Raw genomic sequence first — 17,367 nt, forward strand, 5'->3', positions numbered from 1 at the left:
GATCAATGTGCTGAAGTGTTTCAGTTGGATAAATGTAAGTTATTGCATTTCGGTAAAACAAACAAAGGCTGAAATACAATTAAAAGTAGGGCCTTGAGTCATGTTGTAGAACAGAGAGACCTAGGGGTTCAGGGACATAATTCTTTGAAGTTTGCATCACATTGAGATAGGATAGTTACAAAGGTATTTAGCATGCTTGTGTTCATTGCTCAGACCTTTGAGTATAGATGTTGGGACGTTATGTTGAGGTTGTACAGGACATTGGTGAGGCCTCTTTTGGAGTACTGTATCTAGTTCTGGTCTCCCTGTTATAGGAAGGATATTATTAAGCTGGAGAGGCTTCAGAAGAGTTTAACCAGGAAGTTGCTGGAAATTGAGAGTTTGAGTTATAAGGAGGCTGGGTAGCCTGGGACTATTTTCACTGGAGCACAGGAGGTTGAGAGGTGACCTTACAGAGGTTTATAAAATAATGAATAGTATTGATAAGGTGAACGGCAGGTGTCTTTTCCCTGGGGTAGGGGACTTCAAGACAAAATGGCATATTTTTAAGCTGAGAGGAGAAAGATTTTAATAAGGCATGGGGGAATTTTCTTCCACAAAGAGTGGTTTGTGTACAGAACTTCCAGAGGAAGTGATGGGTATAGATACAATGTTTAAAAGACATTTTGTTAAATACATGAATAATAAATGTTTGGAGGGATATAGGACAAGTGCAGGCAGGTGGGACAAGTTTAGTTTGGGATTATGGTCACATGGACTGGTTGGACTGAAGGGTCTGTTTCCGTGCTGTGTGAGTCTATGACCAGAATGAATATAGGGATTTCAGATCCTTGAAGACAGCAGGACAGGTAGATAAGGTGGCACATGGGACACTTGCCTTTATTAGTCAAGGTACTGAAATCAAGAGCAAGGTTATTAGTTAGGCCACAGCTGGATTACTGAGTGCACTTCTAGTTGACACACTCGAGAAAGGATGTGACTGCACGAGAAATGGTGCAGAAGAGATTTGCCACAACATTGTGTGGACTAGAGTCACTGATGTATGAAGAAAAACTGGACATGTTGGTGTTATCTTTCCTGACATCACAGAAGGCTGAGGGGAGGTATCTAATTAAATGTACAAAATTGTGGGAGCAGATAGTTAGGTACCCTCCTGGTTGATGTGCTTAAAGGTACAAGCAAGCTTAATGATACAGGCAAGCGATTTAGGAGGAATTCTTCTTTTCACCCAGAGGATTGTGGGTGCATGGAACATACTGCCTGAAAGGGTAATAGAGGTACAAACTTTCAAGGCACTTTAAGAATTATTTCATAGATTTCATAGAATCCCTAGAGTGTGGAAACAGGCCCTTCGGCCCAATACGTCCACACCGACCCTTGGAGCTTCATCCCCTTTAACCCACCTAAGCTACACTTTCCTGAATACTACGGGCAGTTTAGCATGGCCAATCCAACTAACCTGCGCATCTTTGGATTGTGGAGGAAACCGGAGCACCCAGAGGAAACGCACGCAGACATGGGGAGAATGTGCAAACTCCACACAGGCAGTTACCCGAGCATGGAATTGAATCCCAGATCCTGGTGCTGAGGCAGCAGTGCTAACCACTGAGCCACCATGCCGCCTTCTTTTATACTGAAATGTATCTTTACTAAGTATGAAACAGCTACTTAAATGTCGGCTCCCTTCCCCCTCCCCTATTTCTGAAGAAGGGTCAACTTTCCTGCTCCTATGATGCTGCCAGGCCTGTTATGTTCCTCCAGCTCCACGCTGTGTTATGTCTGACTCCTGCATCAGCAGTTCTTACTATTTCTTTGCAGAAGAGAGCCAGCCGTACAGAAAAGAGGAAGGAAATTCCAATTGCTCAGCTCAAACATGTGGATCGTTGCCAATAATATTCTTTCTCAGAAAGATAGAGATGCATATAGGTTGATTGTTGTGAGAATTTGGGGAATGCTCACTGTGTGCTTTTAATCAGAAAGTTTTGTTAATGAAACAACTGAACCAAATTCTGTATCCCTTTGCCATATCTCACAAAGAGTGCTTGGGTAAAGTGTTTCTTATTCATGAACAGGTCAAAGTGTCCAATGCACAGGCAACACATGAAATCATTGTTGCAAACACACAACAAAGATAAAATTTGACGCTACTGTTCTGATTTTATGGAACAGTGGGATCAAAACTGATGATAAAAGTGAAGATAGATGTATGGAATTAAAGTTACTGCAGCTGGCGATGGGATATTCAGGGTTTATTTGCAATTGGGAAACACTGGAAAATTAAAAGAATGGTTGATCACAAGAAAAGATTCCAGTTCCAAGAATGGGAATGTGAAATGGCTACGGGCAGAGATAAGAAATAACGAGGAAGAATGACTGTGGTAATGTCTCATAGGGCCAAGGGCAATACTGAAACCTAAGGACCAAGTATAAATCATAAACAATATGACTTTAAAATAAAATTGTTGCAGTAGTTATCGCTCCCCTAGCCAAGCTGTTCCAGTACAACTACAGTGCGAGAATCAACCCAACAATATGGCAAATTCCACAGTATCCTCAGGTATCCTCTGTACAAAAGGCAGCATAGATCTAACCTGGCCAATATCCACCTATTCAGTCTACTCTTAATAATCAATAAATTGATGGAAGGTCTCATCAACAGTGCTATCAAGCAGCACCTGCTTACCACTGATGCCCAATTTGGGTTCCACAAGAGCTACTGAGCTTCTGGATCTCATTACAGCGGTTAAATATTCCTGTTCAAACATGGTTGGAAGAGCTGAATTGCAGAGGTGAGGTGAGAATGACAGCCCTCATTTGACCGAGTGCTGCATCAAGTAAAAACAAAGAAACTGGAATCATTCGGCAAAATCTTCAGTGATTGGAATCGAACCAGCACACGGGAGGATAGTTGTAGGTTGTTGCAGATCAGACATCTCATCTCCACGGCATCTATGCAGGAGTTCATCAGGATAGTGTACTGGGCTCAACCATTGCCAACTACTTCATCGATAAATTTTCCTCTATCAGAAGGTCTAAAGTGAGCATGTTCACTAATGTTTGCACAATGTTCAGCAGTATTCGTGACTCCTCAAGTGCTGAAGCAATATCTAGTTTTTGGCTAATCAGTGGCATTCGTTCCACACAAATGCCAGGAATGAACATATGCTACAAGAGACAATCTACTGACTGCCCCTTGAGATTCAATGGTGTGGCCATCACTGAATACCTCACTATCAATATTCCAGGAGCAATCATTGTCCAGAAATTCAACACGATTCACTGTATAAACATACTTCAGAGGTTCAGAAAACTTCAGCGAGTAACTCGCCTCCTGACTTCCCAAAGCCTGTTTCACCGTCCAGGAGGCACAAATGAGGAGTGAAATGTAATACTGTCCACTTAACTGGATGTGTGAAGCTCCAACAACGCTCAAGAAGCGTGACAACGTCCTGGAAAAAGCAGTGGGTTTGATTTTACCAGCTCCATGAATATCCACTTGCATCACCACCGATATTCAGGAGCAGAAAATATGCACCACCTACGAGATGCACGGCAAAAATTTTCAGAAGATCCTTATACAGCCCTTTCCAAACCACAAGCATTTCCATGTAGAAGGACAAGGGCAGCAGATACATGGGAACACCACCACCTGAAAGCTCCTCTCATCCCTGACTTGGAAATGCATTGCTGTTCTTTCACTGTAACTGGGTCAAAATCCTGGAATTCCCTCGCTAACAGCATTGTGGGTCTATCTAGAGCACATGGACTGCAGTGTTTCAAGAAGTCAGCTCATTATCGCCTTCTCATGAAAATGAGGGACAAGCAATAAATGCTGGCCCAGCCAGTGATGCCAATGTCTCACAAAGGAATAAAAGAAAAATAATCATTTTCATACAGATTGGAGAAATAAATTATTCACAAGTGGAGCAGAGGGTGAGTTCATTGAGAGCATTCACGACATTTCTTTCCTGAATATTACATCCTCCTATCAACAGATGAAACGATCTATTTTGGCAACGACAATGAGGCAGGATAAATTACTTACCCCAGGCTAAATGTTATTCCAGGTTAGTGTGCTTGCGACATGATGGAATGCACTTGCAGCTTGGCAAGGAAAGTAATTTTGGAACTTGCATATTAAATTTAAACAAACGAGCAGAAGGTAACACAAATGCTAAATCAGGTTATAAAGTTTTAAAATCAAGAAACAAATGTACACGTTTAAGGAAACAATTCATAACACTGAAACAAATGCATTGTTTGTGCTGGAGTGTCAAGCTGAAAAGAAACAATCCTGTGAACTGTAGACCTGCCCTCACAGTATAAGGTACAGTAATGATCTCAAGATTAATGGAAAATGAAAAATCAAAAGTGATGGCCGAAATTAAGTCAGTAATGGTCGCTAGAGAATTAAAATAATGAGGTAAAACACTGACACATTCAGTTAAGCTGATGTGATGCATTCATGTTTGTCAACTGAAGTACCAACAGAGGTGATGGATGGATTTTGATGCTGCTTGGCCTGCTGTGTTCATCCAGCTCTACACCTTGTTATCTCAGAGGTGATGGATGCAATCTGTTAAAATTTCTCATAGCCTGGATAAGTCCCAGGTAGTTAGAAATCTTTGAATATTTGACCAATAAGCAAAAAAGTAAGGAGTTTGAAAGGGTGTTATAGACCAGATCAAGCCCCTTCAAAACGTATCAACACAACAGCATAGACATTAACTTTTTTGATATTTTAAAATTGCATTCCAGATGCAATTCTGTTGTTCAAGCTGCTTTACTTTAAGCAACACACACTTTATTTTTACATTACAGTTAAAAAAGAGACAAAATACAAATAAAAGAAAACAATTGGCTTAACTCTAACTGTATTGAAAAAATGAACAAAAGTATGTGTATACACACACACGCATATATATATAAGCTATTACTAATTAACTCTTCCAATATAGTAACATGCCATAACCAAACCCTTGGCAAATGCAAGTTCACTAAAATAATGTCTCACGTGCAATTCCAGCAGTAAGAAGGGAACTCAGATTTTAGGTGGAACAGACAGAGAGAGAGAATGAGAGAAACAGAGAGAGAATGTGAGAGAGAGAGAAAGAATGAGAGAGAGATGGAGGGAGAGAGAGATGTAACAGCTATCACTACTCCAATAGCTACTGCTGAAAGCTAAATTAACATTCTTTGTTCTCTGGGATCTTGACCCAACAATTTGGATTGTTCTATTGTTCCAACTTTGAAAACAGCCAAAGGCCTCACAAGCTGTTTCCTTTATTGCCTTTGAACAGACCACTAATAATCTCTGGCCCAACCTTTCTTCATTAAAATAAAGGAGAAATACTCCTTTTAAGGTCATAGTATCGTCACAAGTAGAAATAGTGCAAGTGCATTTCCAATTCAGTATCAATAGCAGTGTGTTTGAATGTTCACTTCACAAGATATCGCTTCAGGATTGGCATATTCACGTTCTCAAAGGATTGATTAATCAAAGGATTAACAAACCAGGCAACAATGCGTGTTCATGAACTGTTTGGCTTCAGGCTCAAATAAAAACTGGAACAGAGGAAATACAGCAGGGTGTAATAGTCTCCTCCCAACTATGCACAATGTGTATAAATTGCAGCAGAATATGCTTTTGTTTCAAAGTTAAGTAGGACACAACTTTTGATGAACAGACTGAAGTTTGTTCAGGGAACAAAAATGGAAACTGCTGGAAAATCTCAGCAGGTCTCAGAACATCTGTGCAGATAAAGCAAACTTAACATTTCTAGTCCACTTACCCATCTTAAGAAATTTCTGTGATCGAAAGGTTAACTCTGTTTTCTCTCCATAGATGCAGCCAAACCTGTCAGTTTCTCTAGCAAGTTCTATTATTTTTGTTTCAGATTTCCAGCATCCGCAATTCTTTGTTTTAGTTTAGTGTGTGCAAAGTAATGTTGACACTGGAAATGAATGCACGAGATAGATAAAGCTGAGTTGAACAACTTTATTAGACAGGGGCATCCAGAGTTATGGAAGAGAATCAGGAAAACGGATCTAAGGCCATGACCAAATCCAAAATGATCATATCGAACGGCGGCTGGGTCAACTGACCAAATATTTCTCCAATCTAATTTGGATCATATGCTTCGAAGTGCACTTAGTCATCAACATATTGTTAAAGCAGTATATAACATCTACAAGCATTGGAAAAGTTTAACATGAAAAAAAAATTTGTTGAATAAAACTTCAACATCCGAGAGAAACTATGGTATTGACCTCATTCAATCTGTTAATATTAATTCACAGACTCTTTCTACCTAGACATGTAACAACATCATGAATTCCCTACGTACAAACAGTGCGGGTGCAACATTGCCAGAGAATTCACAACAGATATTGTGATGTCATTTGAAAACAATGAGGGAGAGTTTTACTTTAATTATTCAAATCTCCAGAACTGGAAAGAAAACTGATCAATGGGGTGCTTCTTGGACTGCAGTATTTTCTGTAGGGATGCTCAACATGCATTGGAAATGGTGGCACTCAAGACAAAAGAAAAACATTGTTACTCTCAATGCAGTCTTATGGAGCCCTCATTTCCATTTAAATGAATCTATGGCCATTCATTAAGATCTTATGTCATTGATCCAAACATGATGCTTCTGGGCCTTACTTATACTGAGCAGATTGTCCAGAAAATGGTGATTCAATGAAGTGTGCCAGTTTAAAGATTTTATTTTCAACCTGCAGCACTATTTATGCTGGGCTTTCACAATTAGGTGTCACAGATGTGAGGAAGGACAGCTTCCTGTTATCCTGAGCTATCGAGATGCGGAAAAAAAGTTCAAGTTCTCTTCAAATCCATGGAATTCTTTGTTTAATGGCTTTCAATACATCCAACTGTAAGGAGGATACACATTCAATTATTTTGCTTGGTAGCATTGTGAAACTAGATTTAGTCAATTTCAGCTACTTTCACAATTTGCTCAATTTTCTCTTCCACCGAAAACAATGAGATAGTAACGCTTGTGAAATGACTAGAATTATTGTTTTTTTAAATGTGTTTAGTCATAAAATAGGTCAATGGTGTGGCAGGTACAATGCAAAACTTCTGAACCAGTGACCTGAACAGGACCGCCATGCTAAAGGATCCTTTAGATTTAACACCATGATGCACTTTCATGGCAAATGGTAATTTAAGCCTGGATGGTCGGTCTCAGAGGTAGAGCTACTACCACTATGCGAACATAAAATGTTACCTGTTATCATTTAAAGTCCAAAGTTACCACAGTCAGACCAAGTAATCACCTTTAAAATACAATGCGGTGACCTTGTATGATTGGGCGAATGTTAGGGAAATGCTGTCCATAATTACCTCTAAATTTAATGCATGAATTATAATTAAAATTTGTATCAATGGTAAATTCTACTCTGCGATATTATTTCATGCGCTTGAACCTCTGAATAGAAAACAGTTCACTCCCTTATAATTTACAGAGTAAGGGTAACAGTCAAAACAGTGTTTGTCATGCCTTGCTGAACAGGCCATTGGCTCAACTGCTCTGCTGTATCAATCGAAAACCACCAGGCGCAAAGAAGCATGAAGATACATGAAGCAAAAGGTCAATGTTGAATGCTACAACTATTGCCTGAACTGTCGGATGGAGAAGTTATTTACAGAATCCTGCATACCAACTTCGCCCCGAATTCTCTGCACATTTCCGACAAATCTTTTGAAATCTCGACCATTTCCAGAGGGAGCAATTCATTCAAATATTTGTCAGCCAAAAGCTAAAACATCCCATACGTGCAGAAATATGTTTTATATCTTCAAGAATATTTTAAAGACAACGTTTAGGCATTTTTAGTACCCTGTGAGCCTCGTGCTAGCATTGATTCCCAATGAGAGCAGTTTGTCCTGGAATCTAGAGCCAGGGACTACACGTCCTATCAAGGGGCCTGCTTTTGAGTGGATAAAACGTTAAAGCTAGCTTGGACATAGCAAGTTGTTGTTGGATTGCATGCCTTGCCATTTGATTTTGGAGAATGATGTGAAGGTACATCTTATGTTACTTCTCTAGTGTTTTGAATTGCCTCCATTAGGTTGGTCAAATTCTGGAGCATAAAGGAACCTAGAGGTCATTGCTGTTCAATGAACACAAACCATCAAGATATTCCTGTTGAAATACTGTTTCCAAATTCAGTCTTGGATTGTGCTGCCAAATTAGAGATAAATGTGAATTTTGTCATCTCTGCGTAATATACACGTGGCCTCAGTCTCAAGTTCCAGTCGTTATTTTATGTTGCGGAGTGTAATGACAGGCTGAAGTGCCTTAACTGGTCTTTCAGTTATGATCAAAATGAATGCAAGAAGACACGTGATCTGCGATATAATTTGAATTTATTAGCTTAGATTACATAACATGTTTTAAAATATTAGAGTATACTACTTTAGACATATTTCCACAAAGCTATTAGTTTAAGGTACATAGATATACTTGAACGTGTGATGTTCACGTCATCTTGCTGATTAGCTGTCCTCAGTAATGGCTAGCACTTGGACCTCGACCTCAACTTCCACGGTGCCAGTCTGAATCCAAGTCCAATGGTGAAGTCCAATGAGCTGTGAGAAGTCCCCGATATTAATAGTATGCTGAAATTGGTTTTCCGTGCTGAATTGCGTCCTCTGATTCCTTTTCTCAAGCATTCATCTGTGCTTGGTGGTCAAAAACAAGTATAGGTATCGCTGCAAAACAGCCTGGCCTGACGTCTATCTTTTTGCAAAATGCCTGTTCTCACGTATTTTTTGATTCTCCATCAATACTCAATTAATCCTTAATGATCTGGTTTGGTGATGCCATTTTTACATTCATGCAGTATGCAAGATGAAGTGGGCAAATAATCCAGCTTGAGGACACAAACGCATTTCATTAGATTTAGATAGGTTTCTGATTAGTCAGGAAATGTCAACGAGAGTGTAAATAGTGAGGTTATCCAGATCAACAGCAAAAATAGTTTTGTTTTGAATATTTGGGGTCTGGGAAAGGCTTGTGTTTGGATGTGCTCTGAGGGTTTGTGAATAAAACAGAAAGTTAATATGCAACAGAACCAGCACATTGGAAGTCAAATAACATTTTAACATGTGTTGCAACCCACTGGAATTTGTAAGTTAAGTTTATAATTAGAGGAGCATTGCTGAGGCCAATGCTGAGTATTTTGCTGAGTATATTTCGTCCATCTGCCTCAGAAGGAAAATTTATTCCCCGACAAAGAATGCAGTAAAAGTTCACTAGTTTGATATTTGGTAATGGAATGAGGTGACGTTGTTGACATGTGAGAAGAGAATGCAAACATGCATAGAATTAGGAAAAGATTAATATATTCAGACTCACAAACCTGCTGTACCATTTGATAAAATTACAATTGATATGATTGTACCTCAGATTTACATTTCTCCCTAGTCCTGATAAAATTGCGCTCTCTTGTCTAATAACAACATATCCAACGTCGCCTTGAGAAACATTCAAGGGTTCTGTTTTAAGTACCTTTGCAGGAGCAGATTTACAAAGAGCTAAAATCTTCTGAAAGAAAGAATATTGTCTTATCTCAGTTTTAAATATGTGATACATGATTTTTAAAGTGTCTCCCGAGATCTAGAATTTCCCATAAGAGGAAAGGCCCTTCAAGTTCTTACATTTTTCAATCAATTGTCACCTTAATCTTCCAAAAGACTGTACAATGTTTCATGAAAGTACAACCACCCTATTCCAGATGTTTAATAACCCATCATCAAAATGCCTCCAGCTAATTTACATCCTTCCTGAAATAAAATGAACTGTCCTGTGCACAGTACACAAGGAAGTTCTTTAATCCTGTATACGTGAAACAAAAACTATATCGCTTTGATTTCAATTGTCATTGTGATAACTATTAATATGGCTCTAGATTTCCTAAATATCGCCTGCACCTAAACATTACTTTTTTAAAGCTTGTTTTGGGGATTTGTGTGACCCTGGTGGGGCCAGTACTTATTGTCAGTCCTTGGTTGCCTTTGAGATGGTAATGGTTACCTGCATTCTTGAACAGCTGCAGACAGTATGCAGTAGGTAGTCCCACAGTGCCATTGCTGAGGGAATTCCATGGATTTACCCCAATGACACTAAGTAATGGAAATGTATTTCCCAGTTAGGATGATAATAGCTTGCGGAGAAACTTGCAGATGCTGCTTTCCCTATATATCTGCTGCCTTTGTCCTTTTAGTGGTAATGGTTTGGAAGATTCTGTCACAAAAGCTTTGAAAATCATTAATGTTCATGCATGAGGCCACGCAGAAACCTCTGTGTCTCAGATGTATCCAATCTCTTCTCATTTATTGAACATGTAACATGTGAATTTATGGATTGGGCTAGAAGAATAAGACATCTTCCTACCCAAGTCAACGAATTCACATGTTCCCATTCAGGATCCACTCATTGATCTCATACTGCCATTTTAATTATGCATGCCATCTCTGTTGTAGGTCTATGAAGACTGTATTTTTCTGGAAGGGCAGCAACAATTCATTGAGAAACAGATAATATTAGTCTTGCTAAAATGAATATACTGCAAATAATCAAAATCTGAACCAAAAACAAATTGAAAGGCGAGAAAGCTTGTAAATTTGAGCATATATTTAGCAACGTCAATGTTGAAAAACAAAGCTAATATTTCAGTTCGAGGATCTTCCGTCAGAGATTCTTCGATGAAAGATCACAACTAGACAATTATTTCTGTATTCATCCACAAATGATGAGTAGCTAGCTTGGTCTTCTGTTGGAAGGTGATTCTGCAGGAGGAGGCAGTTATTGTTTTTGTATCTTCTGCTAACTTTGACATTTAATCACATTCTTTAACTGGTTTCTGAACTTTGTCTGCGCCATTGCATAAATAAATGTGTTGGTGCAGGAACTCAAACGTTGAAGCATGTATCCTGTGTGTTCCGTAATTGTGAAAGGATCAATATAATCAGTCTGGTAAAACTGGTTCTCTGTAAATTGTACAGATATGTGACAGAAAGAAATTAGCATCCATAGTAAGATAAAACTTCCAGAAATGGAAAGCAGCAATATGATGGATTTTCTGCGATTTTTGACTGTTGGGTCTTTAATATCTTTCCTGAAGTGTCTCCTTATCAAACTGCTCCTTACAATATGCCTGATTGTCAAAGCATTGAATAGTGAAATAAAGAAAAATGCACAAAATGGGGTTAAAATAGTATGAAAATGCAAGTAAGCCCGCCAAGTGGGCAAAACATAGAACTCAGGCTTTACAACACAGAACCATGCCATGTTTTCAATAATGTTTCCAGGTTGGTTTACAAAATAAAGTGGTAAATTTTGTCCAACACAAAGTCCACAAACAGTGGCTATAACCAGAGCTGCAGTTTTCTCTGTACAGTATTTGACTCGCAACTTTTGACAACAGATGGATACAGTCCGATCAAAGCTGAAAACAACTGTTAGCCAGACAGAGCAATCAATGGAAATAAAACTGAAGACAAAAGTAAGACGACAAATAGAAGTGTAATCCAGAAATGACTTTGGGAAATAGGTGTCTTTAATCTCATGCAAAATTACTTCAAAGTTTATGACAAGGATATCTGCTGCTGCCATTGAGACCAGGTAATAGGTAATACATTTAGTTAGACCACAATTTCCACGGGGAAGAATCACAATTGACAATAAATTAGCTGGAAAAAAAAAAGTTGGAAAGCTTAATTAGTACTTCTATTAATAACAGAAGGATAAATAAATAGATTAACGTGTTGAATTATTTTTCCTCCTGTGTATCTTTTCTTTTGCATACAGATTATAAACCACCATTCTGCTTTATTATGTCATTTGATGGCTTGGATGTTCTGGCTACAGAATAGTAAAATTGCAACAATGAAAGTTTTCCAAATTTTGTTAATATGACAACCTCTGGTATAAATTGAGCTGGACTAGTGAGAAAAATTTGTGGAAAAAGAAACAGAAAGCACCATTCTGGTATTGCAATGAAAACAATTAATTCAAGAGCACAAAGAATAGGGATACTGTCTCCTGCATGGACTGTGTATGAGCATGCTGTTTTCATGCCTATTGAGATAGTCAATTGACAAAGCAAGCATTGAATGGAAAGGTAAAGCAAAGAGGCCTTTAAGTGTTAGCTGTCAAGTGATGACTATGGTAAGAAATTGCTTCACTGTTTATTGACAGCTGAATTGAAAACAATGAGTTAAAGGCAACTGTAATGAAAAAAACCCACTTTGACTGTATGTTCCTTTGTAAGCAATATACATTCATTGTGTCAGTAAGGATTCAAAGCCAGGAGGGTCGTCAAAGTCAACCAAACAGGCTGGACCTTGTCTGCAGTCTCTTGCAGCTTCATAATAATATATCAAACAACCAAGATGATAAGAAACAAATGAACAGTGTTATTAATTAAAATGTGAGTAATGTCTATTGAAACATTTTGAAGTATTTGTTTGCAAATTTTCCTGAAGAAAGAGCACTGGAGCTGAAATATTAACTCTGCTTCTCTCCACAGATGATGCTAGACCTGCCGAGTTTTCCCATAAATTTCTGTTTTTGTTGTCAATTTAATAATGGTTTCATCGGTCATCTTGGTATGTGTTTTTTTTTTCACACTGCCATAATAAGTGACTGACATCTAATAACTGAAGAAGTATCTAAAATTATTACTGGCTGTCCAAATATAACTAACTTTATAGCTAGGACTGATGAAAAAGCTTCACGTTATACAGTCCCTAAAATCCAGAAAGAGGTTGCATGGCCCACCATCTCAGCACCGACTTTCCAAAGACTCTCCTCAAACTCCCTGGAGAGGACAATCCCAGCATCCCAGGAATTTGTCTGTTGTACCTCTGCTGCAATCCCTCCATGGCCATTTTATTTTCCCTTCAGGATTGTGTTGAGAATGGCACATAGTACTGCAGCTATGGCCTAGATAGTGTTCTATTCAATTACAAATCTCTTTGCTCTTGTATTCAAATCATTTTGTCATCAAACCTAACTAAAAACTTTGCCTTTGCATGCCACCTTTCAGTGACTTATGACCAAGGGCAACTAAGTTTCCTTTGGATATCCATTGTTTCTTATCACTCTCCATTTAAAAAATACTCAGCAGCATGTTTGCTCCGTCATTCTTATGGCATCTTTATTCAAATTCTCTGTTTTCTGCCTATTAACCAATCCTTACTTCATGTCAGGCCAAATACATTCTTAGCTCCCTAGCTTTTACTTCTATTCATTTTCTTTCCAGGTGTGGTAAATTTTAACTGCATAACTGTGAGACATTTCCCATAAATAGGCTGTCTAGCCTAAGTTCTGCTAATCTTCCAGCCTCGTTCTAACTCCTGAGTAAATTATTATTTATTAAGTCATGCTTAAACTCCAGCTCAGATTTCTTTGTGACATACCACTGAGATTTTTGGTTTCCATTTGCTTTCTCAGTTTGTCCTGGTTCCTGAAGAACGAACTGTGTCTGTGAGTTTCGGATGTATTGAAAACAAAATCCATGCTGTAAGCAGACCACTATAGCAAAGTAAAGCTCATGCACCTTGCAAACAGTTAATATGCTGATTAGCAATACTTTGGAGCCCTTCTCAGTTATTTCAAACTAATAAATGGACTCTCAAAACGTTACCATTTAGAACATGACAGCGCTCAAACAGCACTGGAAACGCATTTGTTATTTTGATACTAGTGCATTCTTGTCTGAACATCTTACACATGCCTAATGACAAAATAAGCTGAGCCCTCCTTGAGTTTTCAACAGTAATTTCATCCAAGTTTTTGTAATGTACCCTTCAATGGTACAACAATCTCTTTCATTCAGATGTAAATTAATTACACAGTCCCATAATATTACAATCTTATAAACCTGAAAACGGTAACATATCAGATGGGCCATTTCCATGGTGAAGTCCTTTGGGCCTGTAATGATGGTAATTGTGATAACTTACATGAGTCACTGTCAATGATAATGAGAAGCTAGCTTTGCTGTGGCACTAATGATAAATCATGTGGAACAGAAATAATGGAAAGCATAAAATACTAATAAAAATAATTTGCTCATCAATTTAAGTGTGCTACTTCTACTGCCTCTTCTGAATTAAAGGATCTTGTGTTTGGTGAATACTGTCTTTCCTGCTAGGCTCCTCTTCCAGTCAATTCTGCCCAGTTCCTCCCTCATACCTCTGTAGTTGCCTTTATTCATCTGTAATACCATTACCTCTGATTCTATCTTCTCCCTCTCAAATTGCAGAGTAAATTCTATCATCTTATGATCACTGCCTCCTAAGGGTTCCTTTGCCTTAAGCTCCCTTATCAAGTCTGCCTCATTGCACAACACTAAATCCAGTATTGCCCATTCCATTGTGGGCTCCACCATGAGCTGCTCCAAAAAGCCATCTCGTAGACATTCCACAAACTCCTTTTCCACAATCCACTACCAACATGATTTTCCCAGTCCACCTGCATATTGAAATCCCCCGTGATCACTGTTACTTTGCCTTTCTTACACACCTTTTCTATCTCCTGGTGTATCTTGCACCCCAGCTCCTGACTACTGTTTGGAGGCCTGTACATAACCCCAACTATGTTTTTTTTTAACCTTTGAGGTTTCTTAATTCTACCCACACAGTTTCTACACCATCTGACCCTACTTCATTTCTTCCTATTGATTTAATTTCATTTCTCAAAAATAAGGCAACCGCACCCGCTTGACCCACCTGCCTATCTTTTCAATAGGATGAATATCCTTGGGTATTCAGTTCCCAATCTTGATCCCCTTGCAGCCACGTGTCCGTGATGCCTACCACGTCCTACCTGCCAGTTTCCATTTGCGCCTCAAGCTCTTTTACCTTATTCCTTATACTGCGTGCATTCAGATATAACACCTTCAGTCATGTATTAACCCTCCCTCCTCTAATTTTCATTTGTTTGTCCGGTGTTTGATTGCTAACCTTTTCAAAACACTCTGTCCTATTTGTGTCTGTGCTGGAGACTTTAATAACCTCTCCTGAATTCTCCTTCCCTGGCATTTTCTTTCATATTTTTCCACTTAGTTGAATCCACCACTACAGATGTTAACCTGCTGCTTTGTTTCCCACTGGGGCAAGCTTCACCATTCTCTTCCCCTCCACTTTATAGTTTAAAATCCTGTTGATCAGCCTATTTACCCTTTTCGCTGGAACATTGGTCCCAGCTTGATTCAGGTGGAGATCGTCCCAACGGTACAGATCCTTCCTGTTCCAACACTGATGCCAGTGCCCCATGAAAAGTAAACCCTCTTTCCCGCACCACTCTTTTAGCCATGTGTTTACTTTCCTTATTCTCATGTCCCTATGCCAATTAGTGTGTGGCTCAGGCAGTAATCCGGAGATTATAACCCTTGAGGACATGTTCTTTAATTTGGTTTCTAGCTCCTGATAATCTCTGAACAGGTCCTCTTTCCTAGTCTTGCCTATATTGTTTGTTCATCACCTGTGATCAGTGATCATCCATCACTGGTGCTGTAGCGTTCAGTGTTTACTATCCACAGGAGTAACTGAAATATTTCACAAAGTTTCACGCTGCTTCATCACCGAAATCCATTGTCTCTGATCCACTAACCTCACAAGGGGAGCAGGTATACAGACTGACATCATCAAGCCTTTGTTTCAAATTGCACATCATCCTCATTTGGAACTCAAAACACATAATATATCTATCCAGACTGGGCCTGGTGGCTTAGTGGTTAGCCCTGCTGCCTCACAGCATCAGGAAACCGGGTTCAATTCCACTGTCAGGTGACTGTCTATGTGGAGGCTGCACATTCTCCCTGTGTCAGCTTGGGTTTCTGCTGGGTGCTCTGGTTTCCTCCCACAGTCCAATGATATGCAGGCTCGGTAGCATGGCCATGCTAAGTTACCCATAATGTTCAGGGATGTGTAGTTTAGGTGTGTTAGCCATGGAAAATGTAGGGAATGGGCATGGGTGGGATGCCCTTCGACAGGTTGGTGTGGACTTCTTGGGATGAAGTGTCTGTATCCACACTGTGAGGATTCTGTGATGACTGCATCAAAATCCTAAAACTTACCACTTAACAGTGTCCTTCTAGGACTACAATGTCTACTCCAGGGGAACAATTTCCATCTTTTAAATATTAACCCAGGATGGAGAATAATCATTTAAAAAGTATACAAAGATGGAGGTAATTATGCAGTTTCTTAAAAATAAAGCATTTGTTTGCAAACAGATCAAACTAGAAACGAAAGTTATCAATTGGTTAAATATTCAGTCAGATTGACAACTGATTGTAATGGCTTACCAGGCACACCAACGATTGCGAGAATAGGATAGTACACGGCTTCAATCTGCATCAGTATTGATGAATTCATCCTCCAAATGATGCTGATGGCGGTAATTCCGATTGAAAAGGCGGTGGAATCTTCAATCCCATCTTTCATTTATATCTGACTGGAATCTCCGGTGAGCTAATTAGGCAGTAGTTGACACGAGTCACGGTCTTTTGAACACTCAGATCAGGTGTTTACTGTGTTATAATAACTCTTGATGAATAGAAAACATATACGATCCAAGAAAGTAACACGCCCCTGATAGCAAGTAGTCCACGTCAACATTTATGCTCCACCAGAACCGGAAAAAATCTGAATTACGTTTGTCACAGTACTCCCAGGTCTCCAAACTCACTTTACCAATCGTCTCCCTAGCCACTCTAATCTTGTATGTTGTAATATTTTTGCATTTAAAAAAGTGCAAAGAAATACCACAGCTAAACATCTCTTGGTGAAAAATGTTTTGTCGCTTCCTTCCATTACAATTTACTTTAAATTAACCTTCAGTCTCCCATCCTTTACCATTAGATCCCAAATTGCATAAAACATGCATCCAACATTTTACATGAGTTAATATTGTTAAATATGACGCTTAAAACTATACATTTATGACAAAAATATCACGCAGTCCTGAAGGAAGATACAAACTTTTTTAAAAAGCGTCCTCAATTTAAGAGTATGATGAAAAGTGTCTTTTTCTCTCTGTCTCAGGAGGTTAGTCTGTTGAATAGTCATTCCTCAGAAGGCTCTCGAAACACTGCCTTTGCATATATTCAAATTTTAAAAGCAAAATCTAGCACTGTTCTCGCAAAGATTGTTGTTTGGGAACATACAGGCTTGCTGCAGTGCTCCAGCAAAGCTCAGCGCAAGCCGGAACATCAGCAGCTCGTTTACATCGTGCAAACTCTTGCAGCCTTCTGCACTCAATATCGAGTTCAACAGTTTTAGGACTTGAGCAGCATCACCCGTGCCCTTACCTCAACTTTCACACA

General features: G+C 39.1%; 1 protein-coding gene across 1 annotated transcript; it reads right to left on the minus strand.

Annotated features, from left to right (window-relative positions):
- Positions 1-10,856: 10,856 nt before the first annotated feature.
- Positions 10,857-16,417, minus strand: LOC125487031 (probable G-protein coupled receptor 139). The gene is made up of 2 exons (XM_048616902.1): positions 16,348-16,417; positions 10,857-11,722 (listed from the first exon to the last, which is right to left on the minus strand). The coding sequence occupies exons 1-2, from the start codon at positions 16,415-16,417 to the stop codon at positions 10,857-10,859; spliced, it is 936 nt and encodes a 311-aa protein (XP_048472859.1).
- Between the last annotated feature and the right edge of the window lie 950 nt (positions 16,418-17,367).

Source organism: Rhincodon typus, chromosome 35 (assembly GCF_021869965.1).
Source record: "Rhincodon typus isolate 14 chromosome 35, sRhiTyp1.1, whole genome shotgun sequence".
Taxonomy (NCBI): Eukaryota; Metazoa; Chordata; class Chondrichthyes; order Orectolobiformes; family Rhincodontidae; genus Rhincodon; species Rhincodon typus.